We start from the raw sequence: 16638 nt of genomic DNA, 5'->3' as shown, positions 1-16638 counted from the left end.
ATGACCCAAGACCAACTACGGAAAGTCGGACGCGGTGGAGCCGGGAATTTCTACTCTGCGCCATCTAAAGAGGCGGAAGCCGTATAAGCCCCGAAAACCCGAACACTGAGAGTACATGAGCTTACGAGCGTTGATCCGCTCAGGATCTCGAGGCACAGACCGCCGAAGATACCGGCACCGCCCCCTCCTCGACCGTACCGTCCGCTGCCCGCGCCGGGCGCGGCGGAGCCGGAAACTTTATCAACCCCCAAGACGCGCAAGCGAACGAGGCTGATGTGGCGGCCTCGACAATGGAGGCGGTGAGGCAGGAACCATCCGCGCCGCGCGCTGGGGGCTACGCAGGCCGGGGCGGCGCTGGAAATTGGAAGGCCAAAAAGGAGGCGGACGGCGAGGAACGCGACGCTGAGGGCAACCACGACATTGAGCACAAGGTGAAAGAGGCCGTCGAACATGGGCTGAAGATGCCTGAAAAGGTGCATCATGCCCTTGAGAAGACCAGGGATCATTGAGTGGCTGCGTTTGATACCCCCAAATCATTGCAATCATAAGCCTGATGGCGCCCGTGATATCCTACATGTATCGTGCGTCCGGCCAATGCGCCGCTGGAAATCCATCGCGAGAAGCCTGCGAGAGCCGCCAAAGTGCGGATGAGAGCTCGTCTTGTGCCATAATCTCATCCTCCGATGGCTTCTGGAACAGATCGTGATCCTGGTCACATTGGCTTCCCTCCGCAGGCAGAACACCTTTCTTGAGATACTGTTGCACATGCTTCGCCGTACACGTAGACGGCCCCGCAAAGCTACAATGCTAGTAGGCGTGTCAGCCATGAGCGCTGGAGAGGGCTCAGAATGTCTTACGCCCAAAGAGTTCTGCTGAAGCACAACGGATCCGTCAAAGTGAGCAGAGTTGAGACGAGCGCCGTAGATGGGCGTGACGTTGTCGTATAAGTTGTTGAGGAATAAGATGGGGTGGCTGGTCGCTTGCTTCGTTTGCACTGCCAGAATGTCAGCCATGCTAGCGGACGATGATCCCATGTTACAAACGCACAGTCAGGGACATGTCGCCAACTGGACTCCACTGTCCTACCCGCACAAGGCAAGCGAAACATCAAGCTTGCCGCCCCCGTCCAGCGGCTGGCTTCCCTCAACTTCTCCAGATATTGAGCCGCCTGCGCGACTGACTTGTAGGAGTCTCCAACGTCCGAACACATGATCGCTGGGAAGGCATCCACTTCAAAGCCGGTCTCCAGAGGCTCCATCGCAGGCGTGTCATCAACGGAACAGAAGAGCTCGGACAGTGGACTACTGTCGCCCTCAATAGCCTTCCGTGACTCGAAGAATGGTAGACCATTCCCATTCTCTACTCCGGCGAAGACACGTGCGATATCTTCCGCATGAACGAGGGGTTTGTATATCGCCACTCGCACGTATCGCTGAACATCAGAGTAGGTGATAACCAGGGGCAGCTCGGACCCAGATTCTGTAGAATGCGCAGGTAAAATCACTGGATGTTCCTTGAGACTTTGGAGAACATTGGCTCTGCGATCACGGATTGCGTCTGCAGACGCCGCCCAGAGGGCACACTTTGATGGTCCGGCATTGTGGCATGCCTCATCAAAGACATTGAGAATGTTGTCCGCGTCGTGTAGGAAGTCTGTGTGGTCGAGAGTGAACCAACCCCCGAGATCGACATTGCCTGTTGATAATTAGCAGAAGTTCATCAATGCCACTTGCAAAGTGTCTTACCATCGCTAATCATTCGATCGATTCTATCGGGGTACATGCTCGCAAATACACCGGCAAGTACCGTTCCGTAGCTGAACCCCCAGTATCGTAGCTTCTCATGCCCAGTTTTTTCCACCAGGTCGAGGAGATCCCTAGCGGACGAGGCGGTGCTAAGATGATTCAAAAGCCTTGTTTCGTTCATGGTAGATTCGCAAGCCCCTGAGTAGGCAATGGCGCGACTGTAGGCATCGTAAATTAGACCGGGTCGTTCATCAGCGGCGGGTGTCTGTTGGAAAGACCACATCTGGCGTTTCTGCGATGTTCCCCAACAGTCCACCCGTGGTGTAGAAACGCCAACTGGTTGTGTAAGTGTTCAAAGAATATCGGCTGCTTCGCTGGAGAGGCTTTCTTACTTCCACGAGGATCCCAGCTGATAACGTCCTTGACAATGTGAGAACTTCTACGACGGCACCATGGGTCCATGGAGGGGACCTACATGATAGTCACCAGCGACAGTTTGAATTTCGGAACCCATAGTCTGCAAAGATTTGATGCCAGAACCACCAGGACCCTGCTTTCGTCAGCCTATAGGGATTCAAGCCGGCTACCTTGTCACTTACACCAGGGTTGATGAACAGAGGAGGGACGGAGTAGCCCCTGGTCTTGGCCGGGAGTTTCATCACGCCGAGAATCACTCTATCAGTCTCACTGGGATTCTGCCAGTCCATTGGTACCTAAAGTATGTGTGAGTATCTTGCTCGGCTAGAAATACAGCCACCGACTCACGTCTAATCGAGCGCACTCAAACTTGTCGTCATAGCACTTTGTCCAGACCAAGTCCCTGGAAGGCGTTGCCTATACTTGAAGTCAGCAACTGCTGAACCATTTTTGCCATGGAATAGTCACCTCATGCCACGACCAGTGGCCTATCTCGACATCCTGCCCACCGGTAGCCTTGCGCAACGGCGACAGGGTCAGTATCACAGACATAACGAGCGCTGATGTGACCAGCCCTCCTAGTGTGAGGCGCAAGCTCATGGTGCTTGGCCGCCGTCTACGTGGTAGGGCTCTGACCAGTCGAGGTGCCTCGTGGGGTCTCTGAGTCTCGAGCAGGGACGCCTTCTCGTCCAGACCGGCCGGTCCCATCATTACGTTGTCCATGGACACTCGACGAGAGGAGAGTATGGAGTTGCCAAAGCTTCTAACTCCCGAAGTTCGAACACCAGATGGTATTTAAGGGTCCGCGATTCAGTCTGGGAATCGTCGCCTCCTGCAGCTTCGTACCAATGATAGGTAGTAGCCCGCTATCTGACTCGTCCAATGGCGCCGTTCACGAAGGCGGCTTATCGCAGTAGCGATCGCCCGTGCAGACGGGATATGCGCTGCACTTGCAGCATTGCGTTTAGCTGAGTGGTTCCTGGTCCCAAGTGAGGAAGATGCTCGCCTGCGCCCCAGCTGAGGTGAGACATGTTGAGGACAAGAGCTGGACAAACTGTCGGTGGGCCGCTTTTGTGGAGGATCTGCGCGATTGATCGAGTCTGGGGAAAGTTGGCTGAGTAGGTACAGGGTAACCCAATGTTCTCGCGTCCTTTCATCGCTCACGGTAAAACTCCGGCTTAATGCTCTGGCTCCGGTCTGAACCGACTGGCCTATCGAAAATTCCACCTCTAATCCCGTTCCTTGCCATCATCACCATCACCCTCGTTCATCCTCGACATACCTCAACAATGGCTTCTGTTATGGCATGGGGCGCCGGCGCTGCCGTCGCTGCCTTTTTGGTACGTTTCATCAACAGCGCGTATGACCGCGACCATCCAGGACTAACCGAGCTAGGGTCGCGCCGGACTGGTCGCATACAGACGTTCGCGCGGTGGCGTGGGCGCCATGGGCAAGGCTTTTTACAAGGGTGGTTTCGAGCCCAAGATGACCAGGAAGGAGGCTTCCCTCATTCTTTCTCTAAGGTCAGTTACTTTGCCCGCCTGTGCCGATCCAAGCTAGCATGATACTGACCCTGACCAGCGAACGCACCTTGACCAAGGACAAGGTTCGCAAAGCCCACCGAACGAACATGCTCCTCAACCATCCCGATCGAGGCGGCAGCCCATACCTGGCGACAAAGATCAACGAGGCGAAAGAATTGCTCGACAAGCAAGTCTCGTAACGTACCATGGCACGACTTGTACAATATAGGGGCGGAATGGTTGTAAAATATGGTGGTGTTCCCACAGCGTTGGCGTTCATTCTGGTTTAGAGACAAGGAGATATCTGTAGCAAGGTACGCAGCAAGATGCAAATGCAATGACCCAATCCTCTCCTCATTCCTGCCCTCCTTCAAGGAAGATCAGTGCCCCAAAGCTCAGGGGTGTATTCGCTCCCCTCCGCCGTGGCCGACTCCTCCCTGATCTGCTCAATCGCTACGCCGATCAACGCCCTCAGGGTGAAAACCGCATCGTTCCCTGCGTTGTGGAGATTCCTGCTGGAAATACCCAGCTCAGCCAAGACACTGGACAGACCGCGGCCCTGGTCCCGATCCCGCCAGGCCTGATGAATGGCTTGGCTGTCTAGCATGCGAGCGACGCATTTCATTGCATGCATATCGAGACCAATCGAGGCTAGGTACTGAACGTCTTGTTGGGTATCATGACCTACAAGAATGAGCTTGCGTCTCGCGTCGATCAAGGGCTGGATGATGTCGAGTATCGCAGCTGGCATCTGCTCTATGGTGGGAAAGGTGCTGGTTCTAAAAGTCGTCAGCTTACATCTCTGTGTCGGTGCGAGCACACGCACCCAAAGTCGAAGGCATCGGGGCAGCCCTTGATGAACTCAAAGTTACAAAGGCCAGAGTACTCCTTTGTTCGCAAGTGGTGGGATACAATCATCGGCCACCAGTTCTGGCCGCATATACCGCGAGGAACGTCTTGGATATCCTTCGCATCGAGAATCGCAACGCCAACCTCCGACACCGGGTTCGGTGGCCGCTCAAGAGCCTCAACGTCGATGGCAACAAACACCACTGGTTGGTCGCCCTTTAAGCCGATGGGGATGCCTGGCTTGAGTCCGAGCAGCTGCTGCGTCGTGTAGAGCATGTGCTGTCGATCGGCTCTCCTCTCCGCCGTCCTAGACTCGCCCTTGTTCCTGTCTTTCACTTTGGGGGCGTTGACTAGTCTGAGCTTGCGTTCAAACTCGGCTTGCTGAACCGGTGTAGACACATCGAGTAAGTGCGCGTCATTTTCATCTGGGTCGGGCCAAGCAGAGCCGTCATCGATATTTTCGCCCTCAGAACTGCGACGTAGATAGCGAGGCTGGGCGATGTCTTTCGTGAATCGTAGGAAGAATCGGTCAGCATTAACACCAGCCGGGATAGAAAGGGATATCTTGAGTTCTTCGTTGATTTGATCAAGGAAGAGCTGGAACTGGGAAGTCGGCACGAAGAGGTAGGGTTTGTCGGCCGGTTTGGATGGGTGATATAGATAGAAGCTGATGATATCAGTACGTATTACCGCGACTAGCACATTTTGTACTCACAAGTCCCAGACTCGACCGTCACAGATTCTCTCAAAGTACGGCTCCACGTGAGGTCGGTTGGTTTTCCCGATGAACGAGCTAGGGTAGTTCATCACAACGTTCCAAGGACAGAGATCGATATCATCCTTGCTTGGCTTGCCCTTGATGAACCGCTCGGAGTCGAAGGCGCCCTCCGTATCAGGGCGAGGACCGGCGTCATGGTTCAGAAACTTCTTCGGAGCATCGTCAGCTACGGGCTCTGGATGAGGTTCCCAGGGCTCCGCAGGAAGGGCGTGTTCCTCATGGGTCAATGGTTCATGTTCGCGCTGTTCTAGAGTGTCATCTGCAATCTCGACGATTGAGATGTGCTTGCCCAACAGTTGAGACAGCGTCTGTAGCCGTTGGTCGAGATCATCGTCCGCCATGGTGCCACTCAGAACTCGGCGTTGGCAGAAGTGAGATTTGACAGCGTGGTGTTCAAAGTGGAAGGGTTCTGTATTGTGATGAGTACAGGAGTAGATATCATCGGTTTGCGAGATCGGAAGAGGTGAGAAGGAAATGAGGCCCTGCGATTTGCCATTCCGGATGGATGCATCAGCACAGCAAGCCAAGCGAGAACGGGGTGGTTGAACAAACGCGGTCGGAGATGGGACAAACTCGCAATTGTTTCAGGCATCTTTGTTAGATTTTGAGGATTGCTAGCCCTGTCCGCATACCCTCTATTCCGAGAATTATCTACCTATCAATAAACACCTTTGCCCCCCAAAGCATAGAAATTGACCTGGACGAGATCGGTCTCGAGGCTGTACATTACGTGTAAATGAACGGTCTCAGAGGCCTCACTTTGCTTTGTAAAACTGGTCGGGTCAGTACTGCTCTGACCAGCGCCAATCGTCACTCACCTCGTTTGCTGCATCTGTAGTCACATCTGATGACTCCGACTGACTGCTGTCTATCAAGCCTAGTTGCGCCCATCTAAGCTTGAACCAAAAGTCTCGCCGATCGCCCCCTAGGGTTCCGGATAGCAACTGCTTCTTCAAGTCTGTCACAAAGGTGTTGAATAAGTTCGGCTCATCCATGTTGATCAGCTCTTCCCGCATAACACCGCAGCATTCAATAGCTCGGTTGTATTTGCTGTCACCAAAACTGTCCGTAATTAAAGAGCGGATGATGGCACCCATCTGCTTGGAAGCGTTCTCGAGGGCCTCTTCTGAGTCTGCAGTCTCGAGAGCATGCTTGAAATCCGGTACGGCGTTTTCGGGTGATATTTGACCTTGCCGGGTGTTGCCGAGCAGGGCATCCACGTCGAGGCCGGAAATAGGCTTGACAGCGTCGCGACGACGTTTGCCCTTGGCTTTTGGTGGTACTTGACAACGTTAGGAGAGTCCTGGGATTAAGCATAACACCGTGCGTACCTTTCTTGATTTCCGCTGCACCAATCAGAGTATCTATCTTACTCTGGACTCGCTCGACCAGTTCATGCGGCGGCTCGGCGAATCTGAGCAACTGAGGTGGAATTTCTGGTACGGGATCCTCGGGGTGCACAGCTCGATTCCGCACGGCGTGGTTGATGCGATGTATCGAAGGGTTGTACGTGTCGTCAATGGGCATATACTCTGCCGGAGCTCTAAGATTCTGTTAGTACATCAGTATGCGGCAGAGCGTGTACCAACTGACCCATCTTCGTCGATTCCATAATTTGAGAGGTCCATCGCGTCGACATATGCGCTCATAGCATCATTGAGATCATCAGACGGGATGAATCTGTGCTTGCTCAGCGTTTGCCCACTGACCGTGATAACACGATCCAACGGTGGGAATTGATAGCTGCGGACATCTTCCGCGAAAGGAAGGGGCACGTCGTATAGGCACTCAAAGCCCGGCTCAATGTGTGGTATCAACAGTACAAGAAGGGGCTCTTTGCCTTCCTTGAGCACGAGTCTCGCCACAGCATATGATTGTACCTCGTGAAGGGCCCAGATCAGGGCTGAGAGAGCCACTTCCGAGGCCTCGTCGAATTTCTTTGCGTGGGTCACGCAGACCTCGCCCATGTTGAGGAAGGCTTCATACTAGGTCCGTCAGTGCAGCTCTCGGAGGATGCTGGGGCACTTACCCTGTCCCAGGGAATGAATCCGAGGATTGTGAAGCATTTTTGGGTTTCCAGCTTGGTGATGTTGTGTTCCGACTCGGTAATATGGACAGCTGTTCGTCCATACTCAAACCCCTTGGCCAGGGACTCAAATTCGACGTCCCGCTTACCACCAGGTGCATCTGGGTCGTTGACTTTGTACGTCCGTGCTTGTTTTACGCCTGTAAACTCTACACCGTCCATCGTATCATTGCCGTCTACGGTCTCAGTCGTTTGTGAGCCGGGCTGGTCTTGCTTCGTGACCACAGTACTGGCTCCAAGTGGTCGTGCCTGATGTGTCTTGAAATACCGCTCAACATCAATGTTCATTGCGGCAGGGAACGTGTTGGGGTCGCCAAGTGTCAACTTGCCGTCGTAGGTTTTGTAAGGCTTGGGTGTTTTGACGGTAGGGGTGTCCAGACGATCTATTGCATCTGCCATGGTGCCGAATCTGCCGTTATCGCAGGCTTCGGCCAGCTTTCGCAAGGCCCGCTCGTTTTGTTTCTGTAGATGCTTTGTGAGAAAGGATGCGGCATGTCTGTGCTTTGTCTGACCTTGTGTGGCGGCTTGTCCTCTTCCTTGAAGCCGTACTCAGGATCGTCAAAATCCACACCCCTGCTTAGGTTAGCAGCGTTAAGGCACAGAAGGGTATGACACGGACAGGACAGTCAGCTCGATGCCGGAGGCATTCATCTTCTTGCCAATGTCATCAATGTCATCGACGTCCATGCTGCCTTGGCCGTCCGTGACCAAGTAGATCTTGCGAATGTACTTCAACTTCTTTGTCTTGGTTTCGATCATGTCGACGGCAATGACAATCGATGAGATGGCATCGCCAAATCTGGTCTGACTGGGGACTATGGAAGCTTGGAGCTGACGCAAGTCCGTCATAGTCATCGGCTGTAGTTCTTGAAGGACAGAAATATTCTCATAGCCCTCTGTGCTGTCCAGCTTGTTGTTCGTCTCATCGGTTTTCAGGCCAATGATACCGACATTCAGAGTCTTGCGGTTGGACGCGACGGCATCGGTTATTTTGTCCCAAACGAATCGCATGCTCCAGTCGAGGTCCGACTCTTCGCGGCCATTGTGAGCCTGGCCCATAGACGAGCCGAGGTCAAGGATGAAGACGGTCGCTTCCTTGTCGGCCATGGTGAATGACCTGATTTGATCACCTCAAATGACTGAGAAAGAGGCGCGTGTGCTCAAGTTCGGTGTATCTTGGGACAACCCACTGCTTATATGTAGCAGAGGTCGAAGCTCCACAAGCTCAGTATCGCACCCCTGGGTACTTTTTAGGCAGAAGAGTGGAGCTGGCAGCATTGAAGTGGTGAAGCTTGGTTGAGGTGGGGTGGATGCCTACAGGCTGTGGACGCGACGCCAACGCGTAATCACGTGGTTTATCCATGATCTCATGCTTGGCTCCATTCAAGTCGCGGACGTCAAGGACTACTGGATACAACAAATCTCAGTCTGCTTCATTGCCGAGTCAATACACCAAGGATATCCATCATGGCGAGCTCAATCTTCTTCTCGGTGGCTCCGTACCACATCATCACGTACATTTGACACCCCTTCGCAAGAGACATAGCTTCCACGCGGCTAACAATGTTCTTAGATATGGGACGTTGCTGGGCACGTCGTTCTTCCATGTTAGTCCACACAGAACTGGCCAGAGCGCACCTGTAATAACCGTCGTACTTTAGTCCTTCATTAACGGTCCCGTCATGTTCAAGACCGTCGAGCGCCCTGTCTTTTCTTCGATGCAGCAAGCTCTCTTCCCCATCTACTTTGGCATTCAGACAGCTGCCCCTGTTCTCATGGCCCTGACATTCCCCGGCAATGCCCTCTTCGGGCTATCGTCAGGTGTGCAGGGTTTGGTGAACCAGTCGCAACGTTATCAGTCTTTGCTTCCCATGGGCGTCATGTTCGTTACTGGTGTCACTAACCTATTTCTGCTACTCCCCTTGGTCACTGGTGTGATGAAGGAACGCAGGGGTCAAGGTAAGCAAGCTCATTAATTCAAAGTTACTTTCAGAGATGCGAAGCTGACGGTAACTAGCCAAGCGTGACGGCAAAGAGTGGGATGCTGCGGGTCCCCATTCGGATGAGATGCAGGCTCTCAACAAGCGATTCGGGATGCTCCATGGGATATCTTCTCTTTTGAACCTCGGGACACTTATTGCAGCTGTCGCCTATGGTTTCACTCTTGGAGGCCGCATTCAGTCCATTACTGACAGGGCAGCTTAATTTCGACGTTTCAACAGTCTAGCAGGACTTGTCGTTGGGCGCCCAAGACAACGGTGTAGGCTATAAGCGAAAATGATAGCACTGCCTCTGGAATTGAATTTTGCGTGCCATGGGGAATTTCAAGTTTGCTGCTTTGCAGCCTTGGTCCGAACACATCCGAATGGCTTGTCAATGATCTCACGGCCACCATGTATGTCATTGACAGCCCTCATCACAGCCGAGGCCACATGCCAACCCGCCTACGAAAATTGCTACAAAACTACAATGGAATTGCTCTATACCTCACATTCCAGATTTGGGTTCAATTATGATGCGCCTCTACATTGACTGATTCGTAAGTGTTCGAATGGGAAAAGTGGCGATCGGCTTTCTGTCCGCGATGTTGTCAAGATGTTAGTCATCCTTCGGGAATTGATGTCAAAAGCCTCAACTCCTAACTTGAGCACCTGAATATTCCGTCAGCATAGGCGAAGTATCAGATTTGCTGCTTCCACTGTGAAATACAATGGCGCCGACTTACTTGAGCAATGACCGCGCTGCGGTGGATTCTTTTCTCGACAAGTTCGACGTAAGCGTCTCAAAGCCCAACTGACGAGACCGCCCCTAACATGAACCTTGCAGGTTTTCCTCATTGACTGCGATGGTACTTTGCATGATGAGCACACGTTAGCAGAATCTTACTATTCATAAGGCGTTCTTTGGTCCGGCGATCACGTCTACGATGGCATCCCCGAGACGATTGCGATGTTGCGCGCCAAAGGTCAACTTCTACCCCTCCCCCGCACCTCTGTGGGAGGCCCTGTCACTCACCTGTCGGACTAGGCAAACGCACAGTCTTCGTGACGAACAACTCTACAAAGTCCCGAGAGGAGTATCTGAAGAAACTGTCCAAGCTCAACATTCCTGCCGATGCGGAGGACATCTTTGGCTCGGCATATTCCTCCGCTGTGTACATCTCGCGTATCCTCAAACTGCCGCAGGGGAAGAACAAGGTCTTCATCCTCGGCGAAAAGGGCATCGAGAGTGAGCTCGATGCCGAGAACGTACCGCACATTGGCGGCACGGATCCCAACTTCAAGCGGGACATCACGGACGCCGACTTTAAAGGTCTGGCGGATGGTTCACTGCTGGATCCCGAAGTCGGAGTTGTGCTCGCCGGCCTGGATTACCACTTCAACTACCTCAAGGTTGCCCATGGCCTGCACTACTTGAAGCGGGGAGCCAAGTTCCTGGCTACAAATACCGACTCGACGCTCCCCATGCACCACGATTTCTTCCTCGGCGCAGGGTCTGTCATGGCCCCTCTCGTCAATGCCTCGGGTCAGAAGCCCCTTGAGCTGGGCAAGCCCAGCCAGGCCATGATGGATGCCGTTGAGGGCAAATTTCAGCTCAATCGCCAAAGGACGTGTATGATTGGAGACCGTCTCAACACCGACATCAAGTTTGGTGTAGATGGCAAGTTGGGAGGTACACTGCACGTTTTGACGGGCGTCGACAACAAGGCGGCTTGGGAGAAGGAGGATGCAATCGCGGTGCCTTCCTTTTATGCGGATACGTTGAGCGACTTGCGGATTGCTGAATAGATCATAGAGGGCCATTTATACGCACAGAGATACGTAGACGCCGTAACCCAGTGATATACCCACCACCCACCATCACCCCCCAGTCCCCGTTCCTGGCCAGCCCTCCGGATTGTGTGTCTACTGACCTTTGCCCTTGATTTGCTGCTTCGGGGGCTGGTACGCCGTGAATGAGGGGAAGAACATGCCGACCTGCTTCTGGTACTCCTTGTACTCGGGGTATTTGTTCTGCGTGATGTATTCAGTCAAGAGCGTCGACCCCTGGAAAAGCAAGCACAGAGACCCGGCGCCTAGTCCAGTGTAGCTGTACACGTTGTTGGTGGCATAGCAGCTCCACTGATACAAGGCGAACCAGACCATCTGCTCGGCGAAGAAATTCGGGTGACGGCTGTAAGCCCACAGGCCAGATGTGCGAAACCCACGCTCGAGATCCTTCTTGGTGAACCCGCCGCGGACTTTTCCGTCGTCGCGGTACTGGTATTTGGCAGTCTGGTAGCCTGTGATGACGCGTGAGCACTCCCGTTCGATCATTGAAGCTATGGTCGCGGAATGGATGACTTACTCCACTGCTGGCCGTCGCTGATGAGCTCGCTAACAACCAGAGCCATCATGATGCCCGAGTAGACAAAGTCGGAAGTTTGTAGGCCGGGTTCGAACTTTGTGGCCAGGAGGATTCCGTAGGCGGGAACGCAGGAGAAGGCGAAGAGCAGCACGCTCTGAATGGAGGAGATGAAGGTGACGTTGAAGATGAACCAGATAAACTTGGGAACATACTTCTGGAGAATGGCCCTATCACGGTCAGTATCACTTTGCACAGAATGAGTGTCGCCAACGCTTACCATCTGTAGTCCTCTGAACCCTTCTCATACCCTCCCCTGCGCCAGTAGTTGAACGTAAGCCGGATCTGGGAACTGTCAGTCGGATGGCCGCAATAGTTATGTGCACAAAGCACTCACACTCCAAATTGTCGTCGTAATGGCAGCCAGATCTATGCGTTCATGGGGCATGCCAGCCGCCCTTGCCCACAATGCGATGTGAACAACGTAGAGGTTGGGGAGGATACTCCACATCCTATCGACCTGCGAGTAGTTCCTGTTGATCTCCGAAACGATCAAGAAGATGGGAGCCAGGAACAGCGAGGCCGCCAGGCCCGACATGAGTGGGTTCGTGTCGATATAGAGCTGCTTCAAGCGATCCAGGCTATGGTAGCTATTCAGGAGCTTGTAGGGCAGCTCGTACAGCTGCGGCCAGAATGGCTCCACGGTCTTTGCGTACTCGCCGCATTCTTTGAGGGTTTTTAGTAGGGGGAGCGCCATGTCGAATATCCTCGAGTGTTGGATGTAGCTATCATGTGTTTCCCTGTCGCGATTGGGGGTGCGCTGTGGGTTTTATGCGCCTGGACGATCTAAACCATCGCGTGGTTCATCGTCATCGATGCGCACCTCCAGTTCTAGACTATGTCGATTCAGAGGGGGGATTTGCACTACTTTCTGCAAGGTCCAGTCCCTAGCCGGCAATGATTTACAGCGGATCTGCAGGGCAGCTTGGTGCTCGGAATGCGGGATCTTGCCGTTCATGCCCGATGATGATTGGCCCAAATCACGACCAGGCGTGCACTGTAATTAGTTGCCGTACGGTGTACCTGCGGCAACGATAATTTCACCGCCGTTCATGTCAAGTAAAGGCTTTCGACCAGAACAATCCTGAATATTGGTCCGCAATTTGCTCGCGGTCGCCGTGCATGAGGCCTTGGACCATCCATGAGTGGCTATCGAGGCGAGACTGGATCTTGTGACGATGATACGTTAGTTTTACGCCTCGCGCCTGCCCTAACTGCCCGGTGGTAAGCTCGATCGTTGCGTGTCGGGATCACGCGCCACATCGATGAGCATTATCATTCCGTCACATTCCCGACACCAGGAAAGCAAAGTGAAAACGATTGGTACAGCGGGCTCGCACCACTGACGCTGCACCATGAAGGTCCTGTGCGTCGCCGAGAAGCCTTCCATCTCCAAAGCGGTTGCAACGCACCTGTCTGGAGGTTCATTTCAGACTGTAAGCCTTTTCAGGGACATCACGTTCAGACCAGGCTGCTCACAACTATAGCACAACACGCGCTCGCAGTACATCAAGAACTATGCGTTCACTTTCGACTTTGGCCAGCCATGGGGACAGTGCGATGTGACAATGACAGCAGTTGTTGGCCATCTGACCCAGACTCTCTTCGCCGACGGATACAAAAATTGGGAATCACCTCCGCCTGTCTCCCTCTTTGGTGCGCCCACTATCACCACGGTTCATGATGTAAGTGACAATTCAAGCAGGCCGCCTATGTGGCATTGACACTGTCAGGATAAAAAGGCCATTGCCAAGAACATCGCCGACCAAGCACGTTACGCTCGCCTACTGGTCATATGGACCGACTGCGATTTGGAAGGGGAATATATTGGCCACGAAATTGTTGAGGCGGCCAAGTTTGGTAACCGCGACATCACCGTCAAGCGTGCGACCTTTAGCAACATTGAGCGAGCGTGAGTCGTGATTTTGTCTTTCCCTATCCTGTGCTCGGGAAGTCCAACTCTGATCCTGGTCACAGACACGTCCTCAATGCGGCCCGAAGGTTGGGCAATCTAGATGCCAAGCTTGTCAACGCTGTAGCTGCTCGCATTGAGCTCGACCTACGTGTAGGATGGGCTTTCACCCGCTTCATCACCAACAGTCTTCGACCCTTGGGAGGTCCTGTTGAGTCCTTGATGATCAGCTATGGTAATTACTCCCCCTCTCTCAAACGCAATGCCCCCTGGCTAAGGGTGCGCAGGATCTTGTCAGTTTCCCACACTCGGATTCGTTGTGGACCGCTATTTCAAAGTGCGAAACTTCACCCCTGAACCGTTCTGGAGCATCAAGGTTATGCATAAAAAGGACGGCAAACAGGCCAACTTTTCGTGGGCGCGGAACCGGGTCTTTGACCGCATGTCGGCCGTCATACTGTACGAGCGATGTCTCGATTCGAACAAGGCAAAGGTGACAAAGGTTCAAGAGAAAGCAACTCGCAAGTTCAAACCACTACCTCTGACCACCGTCGAGCTGCAAAAGGCTGCTACTCGCTTGCTCCGCATGACTGGTCAACAGGCACTCAACCTTGCGGAAGGATTGTACAACAAAGGCTTCGTCAGCTATCCAAGAACCGAGACTGATCGTTTCGACAAGGGCATGGATCTCAAGAAATTGGTAGAGAAGCAGACGCCAGATCAGCGTTGGGGCCCTCACGCTCAGGGGTTAGTTCAGGGAGGCTTTCGACAACCCCGCGAGGGCAGGCACGACGACAAGGCACATCCTCCGATTCATCCTATCACGTATGCCTCTCCTTCGGTTCTGAGCCCGGACGAGGCCCGCATCTACGAGTACATTGTTCGTCGTTTCCTAGCCTGCTGCTCTGAGGATGCCAAAGGCATGGCTACGGACATCGAGCTCCAATACGGCGAGGAAATCTTCACGGCCCATGGCGTTGTTGTTCTGGAGCGGAACTACCTCGAGGTGTTCATCTACGACAAGTGGGAGGATTCTGCAGAGCTGCCCAACTTGAGGGTGGGCGAGCAGTTCGAACCGACGGAGGCCCTTTTGACTGAAGGGAAGACTTCGCCGCCCAACTATCTCACGGAAGCAGATCTCCTCGCGCTCATGGACGCCAACGGCATTGGCACAGATGCGACCATGGCTGAACATATCCAGAAGATCCAGGATCGCGAGTACGTGCAGACCACGGAGCGGAGCGGACAAGCGGCGAACGACGACGACGACGACGACGATCCCCACGACGCTCCAGTGGCCCGCGGCACCCGCGGCCGCGGACGTGCGAGAGTGGCTCGCGGTGGCAGAGGTGGACGGACAAGTGGCCAAGCTGCAGGTGGTGGGAGGAGGGGCATCAAAGTCTTCGTGCCGACACGACTTGGGGTTGCACTGATCCTGGGGTTTGATCGGATGAACTTTGAGACCAGTCTGGGCAAGCCCTTCCTCCGAAAGCAGATGGAGACGAAGATGAAGGCCATCTGCGCAGGCCAGACTACCAAGGACGTAGTGCTACGAGAAAGCGTTGCACAGTACCGCCAGGTCTTCTTGCAATCACAGGAGAAGCTCAATGTTCTGAAAGCTGTAGGTGGCCCCAATGCAGTGCCGTCGTTCTATAACCAGGCTGATCCAAGATCACAGGCATGCCGAGAGTTCGTCTTCGCGGGGTGAGCCACGTCAAGGTACCACCTGCTACAAGCAGCGTGCAAGGGTGTCGCGATACTATCCCCGGACATTGCGCTATTCTCGCCGAGGGTACAACGAACTGGGCGGAATCTATCGGAGCCTTGACGATGCGCAATGACTACGTCTCCCCCACGAGAGCCATTCCTAGCCCCGCCCAGGAACACAATGCCCAGGCTCGACTGAACGTGGGGTCTATCAGTGGTTGATAAGACACATGGATCAACGCCCCCTCAATTTGATAGATACCTCACCAACAGACTCAACCGAGAATAAAGAGTCGAGGAGGGGTACAGCTTTAGGCTTTATCCAACCCGCAAACGGAGCCAGTGGCGCGCCGTTCAATGATGGGGACTCGGGGTCACCTGAGGGATGCTGACTAGCATGTCCCCAATCAGAGACTCGCTTGCCAGCAACGTGATGGTTGCACAGGAGCCAGCTCGCTGGTACCACTGGAGACTCGCGACGACCATCATGACGCGGCGCTGAAGGGGCGATGGAGGGGGCATGGGGATCTGTTGCGCGAATTTGACAAGTCGCGCGTGTGTTCGGCTTCTTTGCGATAGGAACTCTGCACAATATGCAACCACATTGCACACATCTCAGCGAACATTGGATGGCTAACAGGCGTCTAAGTGCCGCGAGTCAACAGAGGCTGTTCTAGCGGCACCAGGACGAGCAGACCTGCAAGCAACGCGGAACAGCCCGCCCAGTAGGCACAACCTCTTCGATCGTGGCTCTTCCTCTTTCACTGGTGAAGTACCTTTCTTCAGGGCCTAGGGTTTGCCGTGGGGGTAGTGGTGTAGTTGGATGCCACAACACAGCAATTGGAAACCGCATCCGGCTGCGGGACATTTCGGCCGCGGATGACGATTGTCTCCATTCAGGACCCGAACATCACAGGCGTGGCCAAGAATCCACTGCGCAGTCATAATGTATTTGACAAATGGCCCTTGATTGACGGCTGGTTCTATCCAGTCGCAGCACGCGCACCGTATCGCGACTCGCATTGGTGGCTACTTGGCTAGGTGATGAAACCATCCTTGGGCAGCCTGAAAGTGACATTGCTTGATGTCTAGGTGAAATTCAAAGAAACTAGTATCTAGCAGCGGGGAATTTTGTATTTTGGCAAACACATTATGGGCTGTGAATGTGCGCTGCCAAGTCGCAATTGACCCCATCGCCAGGCTGTGTAAGTTGTTAG

The 16638-nt window shown here is 53.8% G+C and overlaps 9 protein-coding genes across 9 annotated transcripts; 5 read left to right on the top strand and 4 right to left on the bottom strand.

The window, feature by feature from the left end:
• F5Z01DRAFT_671723 (uncharacterized protein) lies at positions 1-509 on the top strand (the record flags this gene model as incomplete). Its single annotated transcript, XM_046264728.1, has 2 exons — positions 1-81; positions 144-509. The coding sequence occupies 2 exons, from the start codon at positions 1-3 to the stop codon at positions 507-509; spliced, it is 447 nt and encodes a 148-aa protein (XP_046121209.1).
• Positions 510-570: 61 nt separating this feature from the next.
• F5Z01DRAFT_634049 (Alpha/Beta hydrolase protein) lies at positions 571-2762 on the bottom strand (the record flags this gene model as incomplete). The annotated part of the gene is made up of 9 exons (XM_046262011.1): positions 571-807; positions 858-994; positions 1048-1695; positions 1746-2081; positions 2138-2165; positions 2221-2295; positions 2345-2458; positions 2511-2579; positions 2631-2762. The coding sequence occupies 9 exons, from the start codon at positions 2760-2762 to the stop codon at positions 571-573; spliced, it is 1776 nt and encodes a 591-aa protein (XP_046121208.1).
• Positions 2763-3451: 689 nt separating this feature from the next.
• Positions 3452-3885, top strand: F5Z01DRAFT_671721 (putative mitochondrial DnaJ chaperone; the record flags this gene model as incomplete). Its single annotated transcript, XM_046264727.1, has 3 exons — positions 3452-3502; positions 3558-3685; positions 3744-3885. The coding sequence occupies 3 exons, from the start codon at positions 3452-3454 to the stop codon at positions 3883-3885; spliced, it is 321 nt and encodes a 106-aa protein (XP_046121207.1).
• A 6-nt stretch (positions 3886-3891) lies between these two features.
• On the bottom strand, positions 3892-5860 carry F5Z01DRAFT_462955 (uncharacterized protein). The gene is made up of 3 exons (XM_046259930.1): positions 5250-5860; positions 4512-5201; positions 3892-4464 (listed from the first exon to the last, which is right to left on the bottom strand). Exons 1-3 carry the CDS (start codon positions 5651-5653, stop codon positions 4056-4058), a joined length of 1503 nt encoding a protein of 500 aa, XP_046121206.1. The 5' UTR covers positions 5654-5860; the 3' UTR covers positions 3892-4055.
• Positions 5861-5890: 30 nt separating this feature from the next.
• F5Z01DRAFT_648327 (SPOC like C-terminal domain-containing protein) lies at positions 5891-8681 on the bottom strand. The gene is made up of 7 exons (XM_046263034.1): positions 8018-8681; positions 7911-7971; positions 7342-7860; positions 6906-7297; positions 6644-6855; positions 6131-6594; positions 5891-6085 (listed from the first exon to the last, which is right to left on the bottom strand). The coding sequence occupies exons 1-7, from the start codon at positions 8503-8505 to the stop codon at positions 6068-6070; spliced, it is 2154 nt and encodes a 717-aa protein (XP_046121205.1). The 5' UTR covers positions 8506-8681; the 3' UTR covers positions 5891-6067.
• Positions 8682-8764: 83 nt separating this feature from the next.
• Positions 8765-10046, top strand: F5Z01DRAFT_648317 (uncharacterized protein). The gene is made up of 4 exons (XM_046263033.1): positions 8765-8912; positions 8972-9005; positions 9060-9357; positions 9416-10046. Exons 1-4 carry the CDS (start codon positions 8866-8868, stop codon positions 9601-9603), a joined length of 567 nt encoding a protein of 188 aa, XP_046121204.1. The 5' UTR covers positions 8765-8865; the 3' UTR covers positions 9604-10046.
• Positions 10047-10055: 9 nt separating this feature from the next.
• On the top strand, positions 10056-11245 carry F5Z01DRAFT_462225 (HAD-like domain-containing protein). Its single transcript, XM_046259922.1, has 4 exons — positions 10056-10171; positions 10225-10246; positions 10295-10363; positions 10426-11245. Exons 1-4 carry the CDS (start codon positions 10109-10111, stop codon positions 11184-11186), a joined length of 915 nt encoding a protein of 304 aa, XP_046121203.1. The 5' UTR covers positions 10056-10108; the 3' UTR covers positions 11187-11245.
• F5Z01DRAFT_462106 (uncharacterized protein) lies at positions 11245-12683 on the bottom strand. Its single transcript, XM_046259921.1, has 4 exons — positions 12140-12683; positions 12023-12087; positions 11746-11972; positions 11245-11680 (listed from the first exon to the last, which is right to left on the bottom strand). Exons 1-4 carry the CDS (start codon positions 12497-12499, stop codon positions 11304-11306), a joined length of 1029 nt encoding a protein of 342 aa, XP_046121202.1. The 5' UTR covers positions 12500-12683; the 3' UTR covers positions 11245-11303.
• A 145-nt stretch (positions 12684-12828) lies between these two features.
• Positions 12829-15816, top strand: F5Z01DRAFT_462243 (DNA topoisomerase). Its single transcript, XM_046259923.1, has 6 exons — positions 12829-13238; positions 13290-13487; positions 13536-13714; positions 13780-13949; positions 14002-15335; positions 15393-15816. Exons 1-6 carry the CDS (start codon positions 13158-13160, stop codon positions 15420-15422), a joined length of 1992 nt encoding a protein of 663 aa, XP_046121201.1. The 5' UTR covers positions 12829-13157; the 3' UTR covers positions 15423-15816.
• Positions 15817-16638: the final 822 nt, after the last annotated feature.

The sequence above is a fragment of the Emericellopsis atlantica genome (assembly GCF_019669845.1).
Source record: "Emericellopsis atlantica unplaced genomic scaffold F5Z01scaffold_5, whole genome shotgun sequence".
Lineage (NCBI taxonomy): Eukaryota > Fungi > Ascomycota > Sordariomycetes > Hypocreales > Bionectriaceae > Emericellopsis > Emericellopsis atlantica.
Note: the sequence above shows the minus strand (reverse complement) of the source record. Positions and strands in the feature narration are given on the sequence as shown.